The sequence below is a fragment of the Pelodiscus sinensis genome, chromosome 8 (assembly GCF_049634645.1).
Source record: "Pelodiscus sinensis isolate JC-2024 chromosome 8, ASM4963464v1, whole genome shotgun sequence".
Classification (NCBI taxonomy): Eukaryota; Metazoa; Chordata; order Testudines; family Trionychidae; genus Pelodiscus; species Pelodiscus sinensis.
Genome location: NC_134718.1, coordinates 52,134,874 through 52,158,684, shown reverse-complemented (window position 1 = coordinate 52,158,684; position 23,811 = coordinate 52,134,874). Strand labels below are relative to the sequence as shown.

The 23,811-nt window shown below is 38.5% G+C and overlaps 2 protein-coding genes across 4 annotated transcripts in view; one reads left to right on the top strand and one right to left on the bottom strand.

Moving 5' to 3' along the window:
• DOCK1 (dedicator of cytokinesis 1) overlaps positions 1 to 23,811 on the top strand; it is a 572,428-nt gene that overhangs the window by 224,761 nt on the left and 323,856 nt on the right. The window lies entirely within an intron of this gene.
• Positions 1 to 23,811, bottom strand: part of INSYN2A (inhibitory synaptic factor 2A) — a 78,687-nt gene that overhangs the window by 18,076 nt on the left and 36,800 nt on the right. The window contains exon 3 of one of the 2 annotated variants that reach the window (XM_006130182.4): positions 4,966 to 5,037. The exons of the other annotated variant lie outside the window; for it this stretch is intronic. Coding sequence (XP_006130244.1) covers positions 4,966 to 5,037 — 72 coding nt within the window. The remainder of the gene's footprint in view (positions 1 to 4,965; positions 5,038 to 23,811) is intronic. 2 annotated transcript variants of the gene reach the window in all.

Here is a 23,811-nt window from a genome sequence, read left to right as displayed (position 1 = left end):
CTGTGGATGGTCAAGAATAATCCAGTTCTCAAATCAGCTGTTTTAATCTTTTTTTTTTTCTTGGTGTAGTTCCATTTCAGTCACTACACTTCAAACTTCTATAACAGATGAGACCGATGCCCCAAAGACAAGACCCCTTCACTACAGAATCCATCCCCAACACATACTGTTAACTGAACGAGACAAGAGGTGATGGGGGATGTGTTCATGTAATTAGAGACTGTTTCATAATGCAGTCACTGAAAGGGGGCAAATGGACATTAAACACCCATTTTATTCTGCTATTTCCTATCTTCTGAATCTGGCTTTACCTTGTGTGCAACCTTAATATTCTTTTAACATACATTTTTATGTATAATATTGTAGATTTAAAAAACAAACTCATTAGCTGGAATCATATTGCCACTGCAGGAGGTTCACAAGCAGAGTTGGAAACTTTAGATCCACCACACAAACTCCACCACTTGAGTTAGCTGAGTAAGTGATCACAATAGTAGGTTTTCATCTTTTCTGTGGACCAGCACTAGAGGGGACGAGACACATTTTGCTAATAGCTTTCACAGATATTTGCTGACAGAGGAATGTTGACATGAATACTGGCTTCCATTTCAGGTTCTGGTAGGCCAAGTGTTCTCCAGTGGTCATAGACTCTCCTCCTCCTTTTTTCTCAACTCAGTCCTGACCCTGTCTTTCCTATTCCTCTGTATCCTATCTCTAATCAGTGCTTCTTCCATCCCCTCTCCCAGCTCTTTGGCTAAGTGCATGTTTCCCCCTTCCTCTTAACAGATCCAAATCTCAGTCTTGTTCAGCCACTCTGCTTCCCCCTTTCCTTCTGGGCTACTCATGTGATCTCAGTCCTCCCCTCTCAGTTTTCTTGCACAGCCTGCAGATTTTCCCCTAATTGTGTTCTCTGAAACAGGTGAAGAATTTTTATTGAAACTTTAGTCTGACAGTTGCCGGTCATTGAAAATTTCAGCTCAAATGATCAAAATTAGGCAGAGTTACAAGCAACTGAAAGCAGGTTCTTATCATAGGAAGCTTCAAGCCACTTTAGAAAGTTACCAGAACCACCTGTAATGAAACATTTTAAAATACATTTCTATATTAATTTCATGTAGTTATAATATAATGGATGTAATGTGAAAGAGAGTATCTGTGTGAGCTAACTTCAATGGATGTCATTCTGCTAACTTCTGCTACACCTGAACTAGATTGTACAATGTAGAAGAATGAACGTGTACAATCTAGTCCTGATCCAGTTCCCATTGAAGCTGGTAGGATGACATCTATTGATTTTAATGGGAGCTGGACATGCCCTGACAAGCGGAGTCTACTTACAGAACCTGCCATTTTGTTCTTCAAACCTTTGCTCCATAAACATTGTAATCTGCTAAATTTCTTGGATCTGAGATGCCTCTTCTACAGCCTGTCTGTCCACAGAGTTGGAAGCATAATTGTTAATTCAAGTAGATGTACACTGACTATAATGTGCAGTACTACTTATTGTTATATTGCACTACAGTATTATGTATGTGCTCATGGTTCTTAGTTGCACATGAAACTGAGTTACTAAGTGGTTGGAACTGTCTTGGAAATAAACATTGTATGTGCTGTCTTAATTTTTCTTATTTTTGTAACAGGTAAAATGAAATCAGATATCTGAATCATTTAAGGCTGGAATGTAATTTTATAGTCAGCTTTGAGAAGGGGATGGTGCATAGCTGCCCAGCCTCCAGAGCTGAGGGCAAATTGTGGTTGAGTTGGTTACACCTTTTTCCTCCTTTCCCCCCTTGCAGAAAGGAGGAATACATAATTTGCTCTACTTCATATAGCAGCTTCCTTGCCACCCTCTTTTCACCAAGGCTACGTCTACACTGGCCCCTTCTCCGGAAGAGGCATGCTAATTTAGAACTTTGGAATAGGGAAATCCACGGGGGATTTAAATATCCCCTGCGAGATTTAAATAAACATGGCTGCCACTTTTTTTCCGGCTTGGGGAAAAGCCGGAAAAAAGCATCTAGACTGGCGCGATCCTCCGGAATAAAGCCCTTTTCCTTGCAAGTAGGAATAAGAGATCCTCTGGAAAAGGGCTTTATTCCGGAGGATCGCGCCAGTCTAGACGCTTTTTTCCGGCTTTTCCCCAAGCCGGAAAAAAAGCGGCAGCCATGTTTATTTAAATCCCGCGGGGGATATTTAAATCCCCCGCAGATTTCCCTATTCCAAAGTTCTAAATTAGCATGCCTCTTCCGGAGAAGGGGCCAGTGTATGATTTCAGGTAGCTGATGAGTAGAGAAGGGGGAGTTGGGGACTGTGGCTCTCTGCCCAGTCACTTATTTGGAGGGAGTGAGTACTGAGTAAATAGTTCCAGCTCCTCCATTTTGTCAAAATCTGAGCAGGACTACATAGAGAAATGAGGTTGATATTTGCCAGCATGGCTGAAGGAGTGTAAAAAGCGGTCAGTCTCATAATAGACTTGTTGCATATTTTCATTTGAACATAGATCCCTGAAATAATTTTCATAAGCATCTCCTGACTAGGGGCCAGAAAAATTCTTGATCAGATGATACATTTAATTCTGAAACATACTGATTTTTCATTTTATTTGCAATACATAAAAACAGCCAATGGTTTCATGTCACCTTCACTGCAGTGAAATGACAACAACTGGATTGGCACTATAAAACAACTTTTAAAAGTCATGACGTAGCTCCGTCACACTCATTGATTGTTGGAGCACTTCATTATAGAGTAGACTGGCTTTAGCTGTTCAGCAAAGCAATATGATAGCCTGCGGAATTTGAGCTAGTCTGAATTTACTGCGTACCTATCTTCCACAATTTTACATTTAGCTTGTCTTGGAGGTATAATATGAAATGCATGTTTACAAATTGTGCACACTGATTTCTCTCTAGCGACTAAAAAAAATCCAGTGTTACAATAAACTTAGAACCTTCTTTGCCGTTACAAAATTCACATCTCATGTTAAAGGTTCTGGTAAAGAAAGTTGTAAATTTCATAGCCAATTTTGTGTCTGTCCATCAGTTGCTCTGATGCCAGAAAATTCTGCTTATTTTATTCAAATAGGCTGTGATTTTGTAAACAACCAAATATTTAATGTGAAGCATGTGAGTGGCACCACTGTTAACCATCTACAAGCACATGCAGAAGTTTATCCTAATGAAGTTAGTTGTGCTATTCAAGTTAGGATAGAAAGATATGCTTTAATCTGGACTTCTGTGTATTTGATCTGTAGTACAGTGTGCTTGGCGTAGAAATGTCATTTTTTTATAACTAGTGCATGTCTATTGTATTATGATCTGTGCTATAAGGTCTGTCTAGGACTACTTGCTCTATCCTAATGCATGATTGCTATGAATAGCTTTTCTGAAATATTTGCTGAATCCATAGTACAGAGAATTCTATATACCCCCAGCAATATTGAAGTGAAACCCACCAGTATTAATGCTTGGTAGAGGTTGACATCAGGGGAGTACACTGTTAATCCAATTTTACTTGTATATCATAAAACTGGGAAATAAATGATGAATCTTATGATGGTTAAGAATGATCTTAACACTTACACAAAAGGTTCATAAATGATGCATTAAATATAGAATAATTCATTTTAGAAGTTAATCTGAAGTGGCAACCACTAGAAGTACAGGGTTTTTTTTCTGAAAAACTTTACATAAAACATACATTGCAATGCAAATTTAATGGATTTTGTGCAGAAACTTGTAGACTTTCATATATCACTCTTGGCAGAAAGTTTGCTTCTTAATCGTCTCCATGGAACATTAACCGTTACCCTTTGGTGATAGCAATCCTGATAAATAGTATGATGTTTGCATTAATTCATGAAGGGTTTTTGTTTTGAAAAAATATTTCAAGTGATTTCTAGTACTAGGCAAAGTTTGTTTGCTTCGTCTAATTTTAGGTGATATTTAGTTTGAGAGCTGGGAGTAGTGAAAACTCCTCTCTTATTGTACTGGTTTGATTTTAAAATCTGAAGTATTTTTGTAGGTAAAGGGTAGCATTACAACCAATGTAAATGAGGCATACAGAGCTGCTCCACAGCCATTGCATACAGCTTCCCTTCTCTACTCTAGAGATGTAATAGTTACTAATATAGGTACATGCATATTCAATGACTGCCAAAGCTCTTTCTATGGCCGCTCCAGAGACACCTCCCACGAAGATTAGCTGTGTGGTACATAGGTATTAGAAACCCAGCCTGTTTCCTCAAGTGCACTGCAGTTGCACCTGTTCCACTACATTCAGTGTCTTCTTTAGGCGTACATCTACACAGCAGGGCTAAAATTGAATTAAACTACACAACTTCAGCTATATTTATTTCGTAACTTATTTCAAAATAGCACCAAAAGCCAAATTAAGCTATCTACGCAGCAGGAAGTTGAAGGAAGAACACTCTTCCTTTGACTTCTCTTACTCTTCGTGAAACGATGGTTACCCTGAGTCAGAGTAAGAAGTTCTCCAGCTTGACATTATTTCAAAATAAAGGCTTATAGTGTAGATATACTTCGTTATTTTGGAATACCAGCAGTTTTCCAAAATAACACTGCTGTGTAGATATACCCTAGGATTTTTAGATATTTTTCCTGAACAAGAGTAATGCTGTAAAATTGCATAAGATTAAGCTAAAACCCTTCAGGTCACAGTGTGTAGCTAAAAACAGCTAGTTAAACTTGCAAAGCAGAGGCAAAAGAACCTGCTTAATTCCTGGACTTATAAGCATGTCCTTCCTGTATGTTAGTATTAATATTAAAATATTTTATTCATTGAATTTTATAGTAAAATACAGATTAATTTCCTGGTCTTTTATTTCTCCTTCCTTCTCAGTGAAATACCAGTTTATGATAGTGACTAACCTTTGATCTTGCATTGGTGAATAAAATCATTTCTTTCACTCAATAAAAAGTGGGAATATTAGAATGTTTAACCTACCTATAGATAATACATGCACTGTTCCTGCATGTGTCACAATTAGCTGTGTCTTGACCAGTCCGATATGAAAGCCTACAAAGATAAGAACATGACATGATTACAAGCGGTGGTTTTCCCTTTTTTTTGCCCTCTATCATTGCTGTTCATTGTAACCAAAGCTTAATTTTGTGTGTTTTCATTTTAATGTTGATTATAAATATTTGTTTATAGGAAATAACACTGTTCAAAATTAGGTTTTTTTTAACTTTTGAACTTGAAGTTTGCAACATGAAGATGAGGGAGTTTGAAGTTATGAACAAGTTTATTTAATCTTTAAGGGATGGATGTAATGATTGAGTTCAGCTACTCTTCTGTGAATATTTCTTATAGAAAACTCTGAGCAAGCCAAATTATATAAAATTCATCTTTGGTTACTTTAATTGTGCACCCAAAATGCTGACTTGCCGTTTTCAATTGTCATAGTACAATTACAAGACATAGCAATAGTGTTTTTGCCTCTTCTCTGTATAGCCACCTTAGAAATTTCAGTAAACCACGGAGGTTTTACTAGCAAGCACTCTGCATGTATAATCTCTTATATTTGTGTAAGGTATAAATTTGTACTATTTTGATGGTAGTATTTTCTTTGCGAATGGTGTTGAAGGTTTGTTTCAGTGATGATCTTGAAAGCAAAGGTATCTTTCATAGTACTTCCTTTACTCATCTGCCCTGTGCCTAGCTTCTAACTAATATGGCTGTGAAAAACACGGGAAACTTCTCAGAATGTCCCTTTAACACCAGGAAGCAAGCTTATTATGGGAGGATGTGTTAAATCTATGGAAAAAGTAGAATAACTGTTAATTTTTGTTTGTTTCTAATAACTGACTTCCGCTTTATGGGAAATTTTCTTTCATATATAATGGATTTTTGAATGGGGAAAAAAAAATTTATTCAGTTCCTATTTATGTATAGTGAAAAACTATAAGTTTTATTTTTATATCTAGAAAATGAAATAAAATACTAGAAAATATTTTTGGTAGATCACACTGGCACTTGATTGTTGCTTTTCAAATTCTATTTTCTTTTCACCATAACAATTATCTTTCGGTCCCTTTACTCAGTAGTACTAGGAATGATAAAGTATTAGTTGAAATGGAAGTCATCCTACAAAACTTTTACAAAGAGAAACCATTGATTATTAAAACAGGCAATCTGACTTTAAAAAATACAATGTAATACACAGCCTGTTTCCCTGCAAAATTTCTATCTGGTTACATTAAATGGGTCAGTGAATGAATGAGTTTTTCTTATAGGTAATCATCTAATGTACTTAGAAATTATTTAAAAGAATGGTGTCATTTTGAGAGTTGAATTATGTGGCCTCCATCCTTCCAAAAATGGTTATCAAAGACCAATATTAATGGAACTGTTAAATTATTGTAGTGTGAAACTTTATTCTTGTACAACCTCTTTGCACCTTGCAAGATTCCAATTACACCCTTTGTGAACAGAGACCTCCTTCCCTCTACTTACCTGACAAATGAAAAAAAATCCCTTCCCCAAAAACCATTCCCCATCATTATAGAAATCACTTTTGGTTTTCTTAAACTAGAGCTTAAATGTCAAATAGGTTTTTAAAAAGCAAATCCATAGGATATTAAATACTCACCTGTAGCCATATCACTCAATCTGTTCTACAGCTCTAATTCTAACATGAAGAATAAATGTTAATTAAGGAATTCATAACTCTTAATGACCCTTGGAGAATTCATGGTGCTTCTCAGGAGATATTCAGACAGAATGTGGTCTGAAAGTGGACATTTGCTTTCTCCTCTGTGAGGTTGTTTAACTGTTCCATTCCTTCAGAAGTCATCCTTGAGATAGCTTATCCAATGTGTCACTACTCCCCTATTTCTCTATAGCCTCTGGGCTTAACCACTGGATTGACTGAAGTACTTAAAATACAAGTTTTCCAGTCCAGAAGAATTTTTTTTTTGTCTCATCAGTGTGAACCAGAAGGTAGAGACTAGAACTGAGAATCAGGAAACCTGTATTCTCTTTATCAAAGTAGGACTATTTAGAATTAATTTTTTGGTTCAGGAGATGATTTTTTGTTCTATGGTTACACAGCACCTATCACAATGGGGTTCTGGTCCATGAACAAGGTTCCTAGGCACTGTAGCATTACAAGTTATAATAATATGGCAAGTTGAAACCTCTTTGTGGTTCAGTTTCTTCATATGTAAACTGGGAGCTACTGGTATTAACACATTCTCCTTTCTGAAGGACTTTTGAAATCTGTGAATAAAAAGAAGTATCTTAAGTGTTAACTAGGCATTAGTAATACTTGTAAGAACCTCTTAAAGTTAACTTTTAATCCATAAGGTTTAAAATCACGCATTTTATAAAATTCTCTTTTCTGCATGTGATAATTGTATGTACTATGCCAAGATTACTTTCCCAGAAACCACTGTGTTTTATTAATTGCTTGTGTTCTGTCTTGTTGACTGTCAAGTGTGATTGCCTCATATCTTTCTCTTATGACATGTACATCTTCCTTTCAAAGAGATTTTTAGAAGCCACTAAATTTCAAATAGTCCCATAACACTTAAAGGTCTATATGAAACAGGATCTTTCCAGCATTACTGAAGAATTCTAATTTAATCTGCTACACTAGGGATTACCTATTTAACATTCTTATTATAGATTTGACATTTAAAAATATGTACTGATGAATCAATAAAGGCCATAAAGGCTATAGCACATAAGTGCCAGCTGTTGTAATGTAGTTCAAAAGGCATGTGGCATTGCTGTCTGAATGTGGATCTAAATGGGAGACAGAGCATTTACAATAAAATGCTAATATTTTATCTGAGCATGTACATTAATCCGCTTGTTATTCCACATTCTGAACATACAAGCTACCATCTTAATATATGACCTGAGTGTAAACTACAAGTGCTCCCATCTGTGTGCAACTTAAGAAAAGAATTCTAAATGAGGACAACTAAAACATCTGTCTATCTTGAGCTTCAGCTATTTGCTCTCAGTGTTGGATTATGGATTAACTACAAAAATCAAAGAATAATTTTCATAGGCATAGCATGCACTATTTCTGGTCTAGGGATTAAGGATTTGCTGTGGGCCAAAAGGGCAAGGAAGAGTGGCATATAATAGAAATCTGCTTCAAACTGCCAAATACCTGGCCAAAATTAGTTCCATGTTTTGGATACATTTTTTACTTATAGGATGCTGAAGAACAATTGTTATGCTTTTTTGCTGTACAGCATTTCTTGTGAAGGAGAGCCTTTAGTGAATTGCTATATATTTAGATCAGTCACTTTCCAAAATTCAGTTGTTTCTGATACCATATTTGGTAGGCAATATTCCCTGTCTACTGCAAGTAGATTTCTAGGTAGAGTCACTAGAAATCCAGGCTAAAAGCTCATTAGCATTTTCTTCATACCTCTGAAAACTTAAGAAAATCACTCATGCATCACTACTGAAAAAATAAAAGCTAACTGACTTAGTTGCTCTGGAAAACATAATATTGAATTAATTGGCACTATTGAACAACTAAAATCTAACTTTTACAATTTTTTGTAGCTTTGTATTTAATTTTCTGGGGGTTTTTTTGGGGGGGGGTAGGCGATTCACGTATGTACATAGGAACACAATATAAAAAAGCTATATTGGGTAAAACCAAAGGTCCATCTAGCCAAGAATCCTGTATTCCAACAGTGGGCAATGCCAGAGGTAGTGAACAGAACTAGTAATCAAGGGATGCACCTCCTGTCACCCATTCCCAGCTTCTGACAAACAGAGGTTAAGGACACCATCTGGCTAAAAGCCATTGATGAGCCTGTTCCCCATGAATTTATCTAGCTCTTGTTTGAATAATGTTAAAATTCTGGTCTTTACAACATCCTGGGGCAAAGACTTCCATAGGATGACTCTGCATTGTGTGAAGAAATACTTCCTTTTGTTTGTTTTAAACCTGCTACCTGTTAATTTCATTTGGCGACTTCTAATTCTTGTGTTGCGGGAAGTAAATAACTTTTCTTCTATCATATACCCTCTTAGTCATCTCTTTACCAAAGTGAAAAGTCCCAGTCTTCTTAATCTCCCCTCATATGGCAGCCACTCCTAATCATTTTTGTTGGCCTTTGCTGAACTTTTTCAAGTGCTAATATATCTTTTTTTTTGAGATGCAGCAATCACATTGCATATATTATTCAAAATGTGGGCATGTCATGGATTTAGAGAGAAGCAATTCGTTATTCACTGTATTATTCTCTATACCTTTAATAAATTTGTAGCCTTCTCCTTTTTTGACTGCTGGTGCACATTGAGTGGATGTATTCACAGAACTATTCACAGTGACTCCTTGATCTTTGGTGGTAACGGCTATTTTACTCTTCGTCGTATTATATGTATAATTGAGATAATGTTTTCCTATATGCATTACTTTGCATTTATCAACATTAAAATTAATCTGTCATTTTGTTGCCTAGTCACCTAGTTTCGTGAGATTCTTTTGATGCTCTTCACAGTCTGATTTGATCTTAACTATCTTGAGCAGTTTTGTATCTACAGTTTTTGCCAACTCACTTGTTTACCCCTTTCTCCAGATCATTTATGAATATGTTGAATAAGATTAGTCCCGTGGGACATCACTAGTTATCTCTCTCCATTCTGAAAACTGACCTTTTAATCCTACCCTTTGTTTCCTATCTTCTAATCAGTAATCAGTATATGAGAGGATCTTCTTTCTTATCCCATAATGGCTTCACTTAAAAGCCTTTGGTGAGGCTTAAAAGCCTTCACTTAAAAGCCTTTGGTGAGGTACCTCCTCAAAAGCTTTCTGGAAAGTTCATTATGTCCACTGAATCTTTCTTGCCCATGTGATTGTTAAACCCTTCAAAGAATTCTAGTAGAATTATACAATTCTTTAAAATATTTGCTAATTTCCAGGGATTGGTTTAGGGACTAGCCTCTTCCTTGAAGAGTTTTGTGTCAGAAGGAAGAAAGATTTGTCTGTACTGTGGGAAAGAAGCAGAGGTGAGGCCACTTGCCTATAGTGGATCTCAAATGGTCTTTTTTTTTAAAATAAAGATTCCACTCTGAGAGATTCCACTTTCTCCCACCCTTAGTTTCTGAGGCTGTCAGATAACTAGGAGGAATCTGTGCCGATTATTTAATCATTTTGTAACTACTACTAAGTCAGACTACACAAAAAAATTCCCCAAAGATTCATTAAACTCCATTTCAATTTTTCATGAATTTTGTTGAAGTTTTCCAGTCTGCTCTAGGATGGTGAGGGTGTGTATTCACTTTACTGTCAACTTGGAAGAATGAGTCTGTTGTCTGAGATAAGGAAGGTTTTCAGCACTCAATAGGGGCCCTGGGAAAGCAGGAGGGATTTAGCTGGGAGAGAGAGAAAAGGATCATGAAGAGGATTGGTGCTTATATTGAAGGGAGGTAATGGAACAGAATACATGTAGTTTCTGCCCTTCAGTTTAGAACCCGGAAGACAAGTATGCAATATTAATTTGGTTTCTAATGATAACACATTCAAAGAAATTTTCTAGAACCAAACTCTGAAGCATTTCAAGGAGAAGTCATATGGGATTAAACATTCAAGGAAACTTTTAGTATTTGAATATATACTTATTAAAGTGAGGCAGATAAGCTGCTCCCCTACAACCAGTAGTATGGGATGGATCTTCAGCCAGTCTGTCCCATATAAATAGACAGGAGGCGTTTGGTTAAATAATAAAAGTTGATGATGGTAAAAAAGAGGAAAGATAGCAGCACTGAGTCAAAACAGAGAACAAAATTAATCAACTAATCAAAGAATATGAAGAGAAGAAACTCTTTAATCACTTATATACTGATACTGGGAGCCTGAATAATGAACAAGAGGAATTAGAATTGCTCATTTTTGAGGAAATATTTGTTCTGACTTGTATTACTAAAACCTTGTGGGATGATTTAATGTTACAATAATAGTTACACATTTAGGAGAGGGGGAGTGGCACTCTGTTTAAAAAAAAAAGAGGGGGGAGGAGCTTTATGTGTTTCAGAGTCATTGATAACTCAGAAGAAAATTATTTTGAATGCTTGAGTCAATGTCCTAACAGGTAAAACACAAGATGGGGAAATCAGCAGGTGTCTGATACTGACCACCAAATCACATTGGGCACACAAGGACCCACTAATCCTCCTCCATGTTCATAATGGGTTGAAAAACTACATTATCATGGGGACCTTCATTTGGAATGACATTATGGAGGTGTCTTGATGTCTGAACTAAAACATTCTTGGAATTTCTAGCTACTATAGATGACAATTTCCTGACTCAAGTGTGCTGCATCCAACCTGGAAAATTTTTGTATCATATTTCACCTTGACAGTTTAAGATAAACTTATCACAGAAATAAAAGTTAAAGGTAACTAAGTCATAACCATTTGTACCTAAAACTCATTTATGATATGCAAATCGAATGAAGTTTAGGTCACTGATATAGGTACTTAAAAGGCCACTTTCACACAGCTTAAACAATTTATGAGTTGGGAGAAAGAATTTGAAAAGAAAACATTTGATTGAGAGTTAGGAATTTAAGATCTCTTTAGCAAATTACCAAAAAAGCCACACCTGAAGAAGACTGTGTTGGTTAAAAAGACAACCTGGTTTGGAGGGGACATGAAGTCGGTTATCAAAAGTAAATATAAATGGAGAAAGGGGGATGATGATGATAAATATAAATCAGAAGCTAAGAATTGTAGAAAATTTGATAAGGGAAGCAAAAGGCATATGAAGTACTCTGGCCAGCAGAGTTAAGGACAATATGAAGGAATTAAAAAAAATGTCTTATGAAGAAAAAGAATCCTAACCACCAGTTTTGGTCCATTATTAAATGGAAATGGTAGAATTAGTAGTAATGCAGAAAAGGCAGAAGTGGTCATTAAATGTTCTCTCTCTCTCTCTTTTTTGTGTGTATAGTATATGGGAAAAAACAGATGTAATCATATATCATAACACTTTCTACTGCACTGTCATTAAGGTTAAGAATTTGTCATCATTTTTAGTGATAGTCATGAACAGATCATGGGCAATAAAGAAACTCATGGAAGTCTGTGTGACCTGTCCCTCATTTTTACTAAAAAATACCTGACAAAATAGGGAGAAAGAAAGCCCCAGCGCCCACTAATGTGGGAGTTTTGAGGGGCCCTTCCTATCAAGTATAGTTGGGAGCTGCAGGGAGTCCCCAATGGCTGACAAGTTCACCTCGACACTCTGCTACTGAAGCAGAAAGTGTCATGGATTAGAAACACATGCCTTCTAGTGATAGGCACGTATCACATTCTATTTAAACAGAAAAAATGTGGCTGATCTATGCCAGGAGCTTGAGCTGCAGAGATGTTATTGCTGTGTAGATCTCTGGGCTTGGGCCTCAGCAATGCGACTCTCCCACCTCACAGGATCCTTGAGCCCTGGTTCTAGCCCATATCTGGAAGTCCCGGCAATGAAGCAGTCCCATAGCCCTGAGCCCTGTGAGCAGGAGTCTAGCTTGCACAGGCCAGTCACAAGGTTTTCTTTTCTTTTTGCTATATAGAAATACTCTTTAAATACTTGTATGCATGGGGAACACATTTAATATTGGGCTCTTCAGTTTCACACTGAAAGCTGTGGCTGGAGGTTGAATCTGCACAAAGGTCAGGTGCGAATAAAGGTGTAAAATTTTAACAGAGAATACTTTAACCATTGGAACAACTTCCTGAATTTGTGATAGATTCTTCTTCATGGACTATTTTTATATCAAGACTGCACGTTTTCTAAAAGGTACATCAGGAATAGTTTTGGAGAAAATTCTGTGTCGTGTGTTATACAAGATGTTGGACTAGATACTCATAATAGCCTGTGCTTACCTTGGAATCTATCAATTACACTCTGTGCACTCAAATCTATGTGGAAAACATTATCTACACAGTTGATTATTTTCTTTATAACTAACTTTATTTGCCAACCAATTTAATAAGGATCGAATTAGTGAAAAAATTGAACTGTTAAATTAAACTTAAAGAATTTATTTTTCATAAGCTGTGGAAAATACAGACTTAGGATGGAAGTGCCATTTGATTCATAACAACAGCAGGATGCTAAAATTCACATGCATTTTCTTAAATTGGAGTGACCTAAGTATTTCTAAGGTAGTTTAGCTGGCTAAGACAGTATTCTGGAATGGATGACACAATGTAAGTCCAATTCTTTCTTCTATGTTAAATACTTTGTCAAGGGATAGCTATCTTATTCACCTGAGGCATTAGGATCACCCTTCCTCATTTTCATATAATCATCTACTTAACAGAAAATTGCATGGAATTCATCTTGTTACTTTTCTCCTTAAGGCTAGAAAAGATGATTTGTGTAACTGACAATTTCCTTGTAATATCATATGCAGTGAAGTCCTTTAAAAATACACACCTGTTAAGAAAGATCTATTAAAGGCAATCTTTTTTTGATGGGGGAAACATTGCTTGAGCTATCTAGACCCAAATTCACAAGAGTGCTGGTTATAAACCTACTAGCATCCATTCTTCACTGATTAATAGAGCTGATTAGAAATTTTCTGTTGCAGTGATTTTTCAATGGAAAACACATTTTGTTCAAAAGTCATGAAGAAATGGGATCATCAGGAGTTAAAGTTTAGTTGAGGTCCCTCACCTTTGAATTAGCTACACCTAGGTTCTCTTTTCAGAGTTCCTCAGCCTACACTATAGATCTTTTTTCCTCCCATCTACATTATATCCTTTGGTAAGGAAATCAGCCATCTTATCTCGACAGCAGAACACATGTAGCTATTTCTAAATTAAAACAATATTTGATTATAGGATAGTGTTGATTGAGGTGAACATATCTCCATTTTAAGGACTTAAGACATTTCCAAATGTCTTTGATTTAGTCATTGTTGCAGCCTTACTTATATTTTTCCTTTTCTGCTTTTTGTCAGAGCCTTTCACTTTTCAAAATCATCTTGGAGGATGGTTTAAGTATACTTCATTCAAATTCTGCTGTACTGCACACTTGCACTTGGACAATAAACATGCTAGGTAGTTTGAGGTTTGGATGGTTTGCTTTTTATTATAGATTACTACTTATTAGAATTCAGAAATCTTTTTATGATTGGAAAAATGGAATGGAGTTTTTGTACCGAAATTATCCTAATTTGATTAAGAAAAATCTGGCTTTGACAACCAAAAGGTGTTAATTTTTTTTTCTTATTCTCCTCTCTCCTTCCATCCCCATTTATTTTCCTTTTTAGCCTCCATTTTCCTAGTGGGAAAATAGGATCTTGTATCTCACTCAGGTCTTGCATCTGTAGAAGAGAGTGGGGATGACTACTTCATTGTAAACCAGGATCTTAGTTTCTACTTGCAGATCTCTGTCAATAAAGACACGATGAAACAACTTTCCAAAGGATGCACTGGCACAATGGATCCCATATCTGATCACCACATCAAGATTGGCTGCCTAGGAGAGGTGGCTACCAAGACATGGGAAATTCTCAGTGTTTTCCAGAAGGTTACCACCAATGACAATTAGTGGGAAAACAGGATACAGCCAGTGTCAGGAATAACTGGCAGAGCACATTAGTCCTCCCAGTGTGGATGGGAAGACTCAGGCTATCATAGGTGCCTAAGAAAAGATCTAGTGTGGATTGTTAATTAACCTTACTGTACTTGACAATATCACATTCACTGAAGGTTGGTAATAACAGTCCTGCTGACCTTAGTTTTAGAATGTAAATGCTACAGGTTAGAAAGTTGGCTGTCCATGCAATATGCAATCCCAATTCCAGAAGAAAGGGGGGGGGGGGGCAAAGAAAGAGAATCAAGATCACAGGAAAAATTAGATGGAACAAATGGCTGGGGCACTTACACACTCTGCTTTAACACCAATACAGATGGTCAATGAGTCTGTCTCCAACCCATTACAGGTATGGTGGTCCATCCCATCATGAAATAGCCTGAGAACACACATTAATTTAAATGGAAAACTGAAACTAGACAGCATCTTCCATAATGCTGCATGATGATGGAATCAAAGGCCTTAGGTTAGGTCAATAAATGCCATAAACCATGGTTGGTGTTGTTCTCTACACTTCTCTTGAATCTGTCATGCAAGGAAAACAAGAAAAAGGCAAAGGAGAAAAGCAACGCCTTGGTACTTCCTTCACATTGATTAGCATGGTTTTGAAGCCTTGACATTAAATCTCTCATATTCCTTTAGGTTGTTTATAGTGTTTTGGTGCAACACATGTGCATGACTGACTTGAACAAATTTATGGTCTGTCCAGCAGTCATCTGTATCTGTCATTATTGACATCAGTATGATCATGGGCTCTGATGATGTCCTATTTAGGAAGATATCAGTGTCTGGAATGTGGGTGTTTCCAAGTGGTCTTAATACTTGTCTCTGTCTAAAAATGGTATTTGTGAAAACTGAATCATGCTCCACACATTTGTTGATAAGCATGTCATTAGACTTGTCTTCCCTCACCCTGTCTTTCCCAGTGGTAACTCTCCATAGTTTGAGGTGTCCCACAACTCTTTCACTGAAGTCATCCATGAGGATAAGCTGGTCTTTTTTGGCTGTGGGAGTTAAGATTGAGTCAAGAGAATTGTAAATCTGTTCCTTGTTTTTTTTTCCTTTATCATCAAGTGTGGAAGAGTATGTATGGATAACCATGACATACTGGTTGTTACTGAGCTTAAGACAGAGAGTCATGAAATATTTGATGGTGGTGTAGTCTAGACAAGTTCCCTGAATGAAATAAGCTACAAGCAAAAAAAAGTGCTTTTGTTGGCATATAATCACAGCTGTGCTAGTGCTTTTGAATTAAAAAAGTGTCAAAAATCAGATTTTAACTGACTGACAAAAGGTTCTTGTGAAGACCTAGCCTTAATGGTGCTGTGCTTGTGTTATATTCATAAGTACAAGCACAGGGTTTTTATTTCCAGGCACTAATGTGCATTGTTGTGCTAGTACAGTGATAATTGAGAACATATTGTTAACCATTTTGTCATGCACTATAATTTTATACTAAAAATACTCTTGAGATTTTGGTGTTCAAGGTCTTCACCCGAACATAAAATTGAAATTGTTTTCCTGCTTTACAACATTTGTTTCTACCTCAGTTTTTTTTCCCCCATGGGAGAAATTCCATAGGCGATTAGTCTGCAGTATTTGTGAGGTCCAGAATTGTGGGTAATTCTGTGCCATTGTGCAGTGCAGAATTTGCACAGAATTTCATTCTCCCTGCAAATTTAGAGCTGCATTACTGCTGGCTGTCACTAGTCGCAAATATAGGACACTGAAGGGGGCAGGGAGAGGAGTCTGGGTAGCTGAATCTCCTAGCATGTCCTGAAAGAAGGAAGGCAGCATGCAGGCTGTTTCTCTTTCTGGATCATTGAGCTCTGAAGGTGTTTGAGCTGAGGCACACCCCATGGCTGGAGGTGAGTTGTCTGAGCTGGAAGTTACGCAAGAACAGACATACTGTCAGACCAAAAGCCCATCTAGCCCCTGTTTTTCGACAGCAGCCGATGCCAGATGCTCCAGAGTGAGTGAACAGAACAGGTAGTCATCAAGTGATCCCTCCTGTCATCCATTTCCAGCCCCTGATAAACAGAAGCTAGGGACACAATTCCTACCCATTCTGGCTAATAAGTAGTGATGGACCTACCTTCCATGAATGTATTTAGTTCTTTTTTGAACCCTATTTATTTCTTGGTCTTTACAACATCCTCTGCTAAGGCGTTCCACAGGTTGACTGTGCGCTGCATGAAGAAAAACTTCCTTATGTTTGTTTTAAACCTGCTACCTATTAATTTAATTTGGTGACCTCTAGTTTTGGGCCTGGTGACTCCCTGAGGTTGGGCTCTGTGGGGGAGGATTGCAGATTTGTGGGCCATTGGATGCTCTGTGGCTCAGCTTTAGGGGGGAGGAGTTGTGGATGTCTGAGATTTCCCCCTCCCCCAAAATTTATCTAGCTGGCACATGTGAGCAACTGACTGAGGCACCGAACAAAGCATAACATAAAAACAAGAACTGGGCTTTTATAGGGGTTTCTTTCAATGCTCTACTCCCAGGAGAATCTTTTTTGTTGTCCGCATCTTGCCAACAGATATTTTGAAATAAAAGTACCTTAATTGAAACTAGTGTGATTATATTATTTTGACAAATAAAATGTACAGAATTTTAGAATATTGTGCAGAATTTTTAATATTTGGCACATTTTCCCCCAGCTGTAATCTGACCAGGTGATATGGAGGTGTCAGCCCAGGAAAAGCGCATCCTTGCTTAGGCCACGTCTCCATTAGTGGGAAGATTGACACTATGGAGGCTGATTTTCCAGCATTCAATTTAGCAGGTCCAGTAAAGACTCACTAAATCAAACACTGAAGGTGCCCCTGTTGGCGCCGATACTCCTACTCCTCGCAAGGAGTAAGGGAAGTCAATGGAAGCCTGTCTACTGTTGACTTAGAATCATAGAACCATAGAGCTGGAAGAGACCTCAGAAGGTCATCAAGTCCAGCACCCTGCTCTTGGCAGGACCAATCCCAACTAAATCAACCCGGCCAGGGCTTTGTCAAGCCAAGACTTAAACACCTCTAGGGATGGAGACTCCACTACTTCCCTAGGTAACCGATTCCAGTGCTTCACTACCCTCCTAGTGAAATAGCTTTTCCTAATATCCAACCTTGACCTCTCCCTCCACAACTTGAGACCATTGCTCCTTGTTCTGCCATCTGTCACTACTGAGAATAGCCTCTCTCTATCCTCTTTAGAACCTCCCTTCAGGAAGTTGAAGGCTGCTATCAAATCCCCCCTCACTCGTCGCTTCTGCAGACTAAACAGACCCGACTCCCTCAGCTTCTCCTCATAAGTCATATGCTCCATCCCTCTAATCATTTTGGTTGCCCTCCACTGGACCCTCTCCAATGTGTCCACATCCTTTTTATAGTGGGGGGGGGGGGGGGGCAGAACTGGACACACTACTCCAGATGTGGTCTCACCAAAGCCAAATAAAGGGGAATAATGACATCTCTGGATCTGCTGGCAATACTCCTCTTAATGCAACCTAATATGCCATTAGCCTTCTTGGCTACAAGGGCACACTGTTGACTCATATCCAGCTTCTCATCCACTGTAACCCCCAGGCCCTTTTCTGCAGAACTACTACTTAGCTGGTTGGTCCCCAGCTTGTAACTATGCTTGGGATTCTTCCGTCCCAAGTGCAGGACTCTACACTTGTCTTTGTTGAACCTCATCAGATTTCTTGTGGCCCAATCCTCCAATTTGTCTAAATCACTCTGGACCCCATCTCTACCCTCAAGCGTATCTACCTCTCCCCCTAGCTTAGTGTCATTCGCAAACTTGCTGAGGGTGCAATCCATCCCCTCATCCAGGTCATTAATAAAGATATTGAACAAAACTGGTCCTAAAACCGAACCTTGGGGCACTCCGCTAGAAACCGACCACCATCCTGACATCGAGCCGTTGATCACTACCCGCTGGGCCCGGCCTTCTAGCCATCTTTCTAGCCATCTTACCATCCATTTATCCAATCCACATTCCCTTCACTTGCTGGCAAGAATATTGTGGGAGACCGTATCAAAAGCCTTTCTAAAGTCAAGGTATATCACATCCACTGACTTTCCCATGTCCACAGAGCCAATTACCTCATCATAGAAGCTAATCAGATTGGTCAGGCACGACTTGCCCTTTGTGAATCCATGCTGACTATTCCTAATCACTTTCCTCTCTTCCAAGTGCCTCAAAATGGATTCCTTAAGGAACCCTTCCATGATTTTTCCAGGAACCGAGGTAAGACTGATCGGCCTCTAGTTCCCTGGATCGTCCTTTTTCCCTTTTTTGAAGATGGGCACTACATTTGCCTTTTTCCAATCAACCAGGATTTCTCCTGATCTCCACAACTTTTCAAAGATAATGGCCAAAGGCTCCTCAATGACATTTGCCAACTCCCTCAGTACCCTCGGATGCATTAAGTCCGGACCCATGGATTTGTGTACGTTTAGCTTTTCTAAATAGCTCCTAACCTGTTCTTTACCCACCAAGGGCTGTCCGTCTTCATCCCATCATGCGTCACTTAGTGCATTAGTCCGGGAGCCCACCTTGTCCGTGAATACAGAGGCAAAGAAAGCATTGAGTACGTCAGCTTTCCCCACATCATCTGTCACTAGGTTACCTCCTTCATCCAGTAGGGGCCGCACAGCCTCTCTGATCACCTTATTCTTGTTAACATGCCTGTAGAAACCTTTCTTGTTATCCTTCACATCTTTAGCCAGTCGCAATTCCATTTGCGCCTTCGCCTTCCTGATAACCCCCTGGCATTCTTGAGCTATACATTTAAACCCCTCCCTTGTCATTTGTCCAAGTTTCCACTTTTTGTAGGCTTCCTTTTTGTGCTTAAGTTCACCAAGGATTTCCCCTGTAAGCCAATCCGGTCTTCTACCATGTTTGCCTCTCTTGCTACGCGTCAGGATGGTTTCTTTCTGTGCCTTCAGTAAGGCTTCTTTAAAATACTGCCAGCTGTCCTGGACTCCTTTCCCCTTCATGTTAGCATCCCAGGGGATTCTGCCCATCAGGTCTCTGAGGGAGTCAAAATCTGCTTTTTTGAAGTCCAAGGTGTGTATTTTACTACTCTCTTTTCTTTCTTTGGTCAGGATCCTGAAATCTACCATCTCATGATCACTGCTTCCCAGGTTGTCACCCATCTCCACTTCCCCTATTAGTTCCTTCCTGTTTGTCAGCAGAAGGTCAAGCTGCGCACAGCCCCATGTCCATCTAGTCGTGAGGATGGTGCCAGCTTAAGGTATGTCGACTCCAGCTACATTTTTTTATGTAGCTGGAATTGTGTATCTTAAATCAATCTTTGCCCATAGTATTTTTCTGGCCTTAGATTAAAGTTTTAGTTCATGCTCAAGACCAGTGGTTAATGTCTGGTGTGACTCTTAAATACCTGTGTCCAAACACAACACTATCATTTGAAGGTCAAGGTAAAATTTGGAGCTGTTTATCTGGGCTTGACTCCAAATGAGGCTAAAATATATTAAGCACAAGCTGTGTGTGTGCCAACAGGAATGCCTTGGAGACCCCAGAATGTCCTTAGATATCACGTTTCAGTGAGTCAGTACAATCAGAATCCACTTCCCAATATACGTTGGTAGGCAGAGTCACATGCTTCCAGTGCTTTCTTTGTGGCCAGTGTTTTTAGTATATTGATTCCTGAAGTATCTGATGAACCTAAATTTATAACGGTTGCAAAGAACAGATCATAGAGGACTTCGAGAACTTTGGGCTGATGCATCAACTAAGGATGTTAAATTGCGGTTAATTGACTAGTCGAGTAGTCGATAGGCACTTCCATATTCCTCCTTTGAAATGTACAAGAGCCCCAGCAAAGGAGGAATGCGGAACTCTGGGTGCAGCCCAGAGCCAGCAGGAAGTCCCACTGACTCCAGGCTGCATGCAGACATGCCTGCTTTGAAATGTACACGTGTCCTCAGCACGGGCTCTTGTGCATTTCAAAGCCATGGAGCCCGGGGTCAGCAGGGGAATCCCCAGCTGACCCCAGGTTCCATGCAGCATTTCCCCAGAACCTGGGGTTAGCTGGGGAGTCCTCAGCTGACCCTGGGCTCCATGGCGCTTCGGCGTTTTAAATGCCGTCTTGGGGTTTCAAAGCGGCAGTGCCACACAGCTGATCCCCGGCTCAGCTGTGCAGTGCTGCCGCTTTGAAGTACCCCTTCTCTATCCTCCCCTCCCCCTTTGCTGCCTCTGTCTGCTACAGGCAGCAAGGGGGGGGGGAATCGACTAATCCTTAATATCCTTAGCATCAACATTGCGTAAGTTTGACTGGAACAATTAGTACCAACAATTATATAACGTAATGCATGCCCAGAAATAATTTTAATTAACAAATGTAGAGCTATTGTGAATATTGGATATACCAGCAAATACAATGAACATGTGTGAAAGATCTGTGTGCAGAACTAGCTTTGGCATGCATGAAGCTAATAATTACAGCTAAGCACCTTTGAACCAGTCTGTCATGTAGACTATAGCATAGTACTTCTCTCGTTTGCTGACTTCAAGGTGACCTAACATCTCTTCTTTTTTCTTCAGGGTAAAAGTGATGGGCAAAAGGTGTAATAGAGGTGAAAGGCAATCCTCATCCTGACCAAGGTTGTTGCTGTGTTGTTGGCAGAGGAGTTGGGGGTTGCCACTTGACTGGGACTATGGCAGTTTTCATTTGCCAGGCACTAAAAGGGATGGGGAAAAGTGCTGAAGTAGCAAATCCTGTACACAACTGGTTTGATCAATAGTAGCAGCAACATGATAGTAAAAAGTAACATTTTAAAAGGGATTAGTTTTTAGCAATGTATTTGTTTTAACTGAAAGCTGCAGAAATGTCACATTTTTCCGAAACAGTTTAAGAATGATGAAAATGCCCAGTATTTTGTACTCTTACTTATGGGGAGGCCTTCAGAATCAACTTTATACTACTTTGATTTCAACCTTAAAATTGTTTATTTGGCTCATGAAGAAGAGTGGGCCCCAAAATATTGAATATTGTGATGGGCCAATGATGAGCATTTTCTAAAGTGTTCCCAGGACAGAAGCCTGTGGTGGAATTTAAACTTCATTTTGACAATTATAACTGGATGACTAATCTTCTTTTTGAGATTTGTATTTGTATGGAATAACTATAGGACAGCAATTTCAATTTTATTTTTCCCATTGTAACTGTATTTTGTATTTTACTTTGAAATTAGGCAGCAACTTAAATTTAAAGGAAGCATACCTCATGATGAGAGACCAGGAGGGGTTGAGTTGTAACCCTGACTGAAGGGTCATAGAATCTATACTGTGAAGAACCATATGATATATAGCAAATCACTTTGTGTCTTGATTTTTTTGAAAGTATGTTTAAGGAAGGTAATAAAAGTGCCAGGTATTGTCATAAATATTTAAATTGTAGCTGAGGAAGACTGTTTTACTAGAACATGATGTAGTAACTGTATCCTGCACTAATACATGGGGGAGGGGCAGAGCACTTATAATCATGTTATTGGGGAATATACTCAAAGCTGTTACAAAAATAAAATGTCTTTTTAGACCCTGCAATCTATTATAAATCACTCTCTTCTCTGATTTGCCACTGAACCTCATCATCACTACATATACTCCCAACCAGCACTGGACTTCTAACCCATCTCCCTTACTAACCTGTTCTTTAATATTTCTGTGTCCCCATGCTGCTGGCCCTTGCCACATGGGAATATTTGTATCATCCTTTTTCCTAGTTTCTTCAATCCCTAGCATAACCCCACCTAATTAAATTTTAAATTAATCTCTTTTCTATGTAATATCTGGGATTAGCTGAGGTCACATGTTAGATACAAGCATTATGCAAATTCACCCTTGTGGACTATTGCCTTCATAACTCCCCATCACTTATGACCCCCAATTGAATTGTTTCTCAACTGTACAGTGATTATTCAGCTCTTTGCATTGTGGCTAATAGCCCTTAGTCAGTCAGAGTACCAGGATTTATAACTATAGTTATCATGCAAATTAAAATCTCTCAACCAATCAGACTATAGTGAATTTCATAATTGAGGACTAACCATATATTTATGGGTCAGTAACTATATAGAAACTCTTGGAATCTGAATGGCTAAGATGGTTCCATTTTCGGTGTATTATCAATACTTATACATCTTTAAATTCTTACTCTGACATCTGGCAAGGAAAAAGATAAAACCCTCAAAACAAGAGTGAAATTGTCAACGTTTATATACTGTATAATATTTTCAGTCAGATGTACTTTATTCTGAAACATTCAATTTTTCCTTTTCTTTGTGTGCAAGATTCATACATAATAATGTTGGCTTACAATATTAAAGTATTGTATGGCTGAGCAATCACTATGCAACCCATCTCCTCCACAACAACCTAGTTTCAGATCTTAAATACTAAATATTACTAACTATATAATTAGGGAAAAAAATCTATGGAAGGAAACAAGCAATTAAAAAACCATGCCATCCCAAAAGGTGGACATTTTTATTAGCATCTGCAGATGTGTTAAACTTGAATACCTCTTCTCAGGTCTTAATCATTTTGTTTTCCCATTTTTGTAAACCCAGTTTATGGCAGTGTTTGTGAGACCTTACTGTAATGTGTTCTGGTTCTCTGCTGATTTGAGCTAGATAAAGAGAAAGGAAGAAAACTTTGAGTCTTGGTAGAAAGGACAATCAGTTATAGATAAGTTCTTGCCCAAGGAATTATTCTGAGATTTATCTGATGATGATGGTGACTGATGGCATCTCTTCCACCAAAGTACAGTAAAACTCCAATAGTCCAGAATCCAATAATCTGGCACTCCTGATAGTCCGGCATCAAAATGGCAAGAGCCTAGTGAGTGAGCTTCGGCAAAAAATGAGTCACAAAGTAACAGCGGCAGCAGCCGAACTGAGCAAAAAGGGTAAAAAATGCTTAAAAAACTAAAACATTACAGTATACTGTATACAGTATGTACAATAAAAAGGGTTAAGAACACTTTATATACAGTATATAATGTATACAGTATATATATAACCAGCTTATAGTACCTCCTGATAGTCCGGCATATCTGATAATCCGGCACCACCTAGGTTCCATAGGTTCCGGATTATCGGAAGTCTACTGTAGCTGCTGAATCATACCATGCAGATCTATTTTGGAATGTGAATTGCCTTGTTATATTGCCACACATTTCTAAGAATCTTGCATTAAAG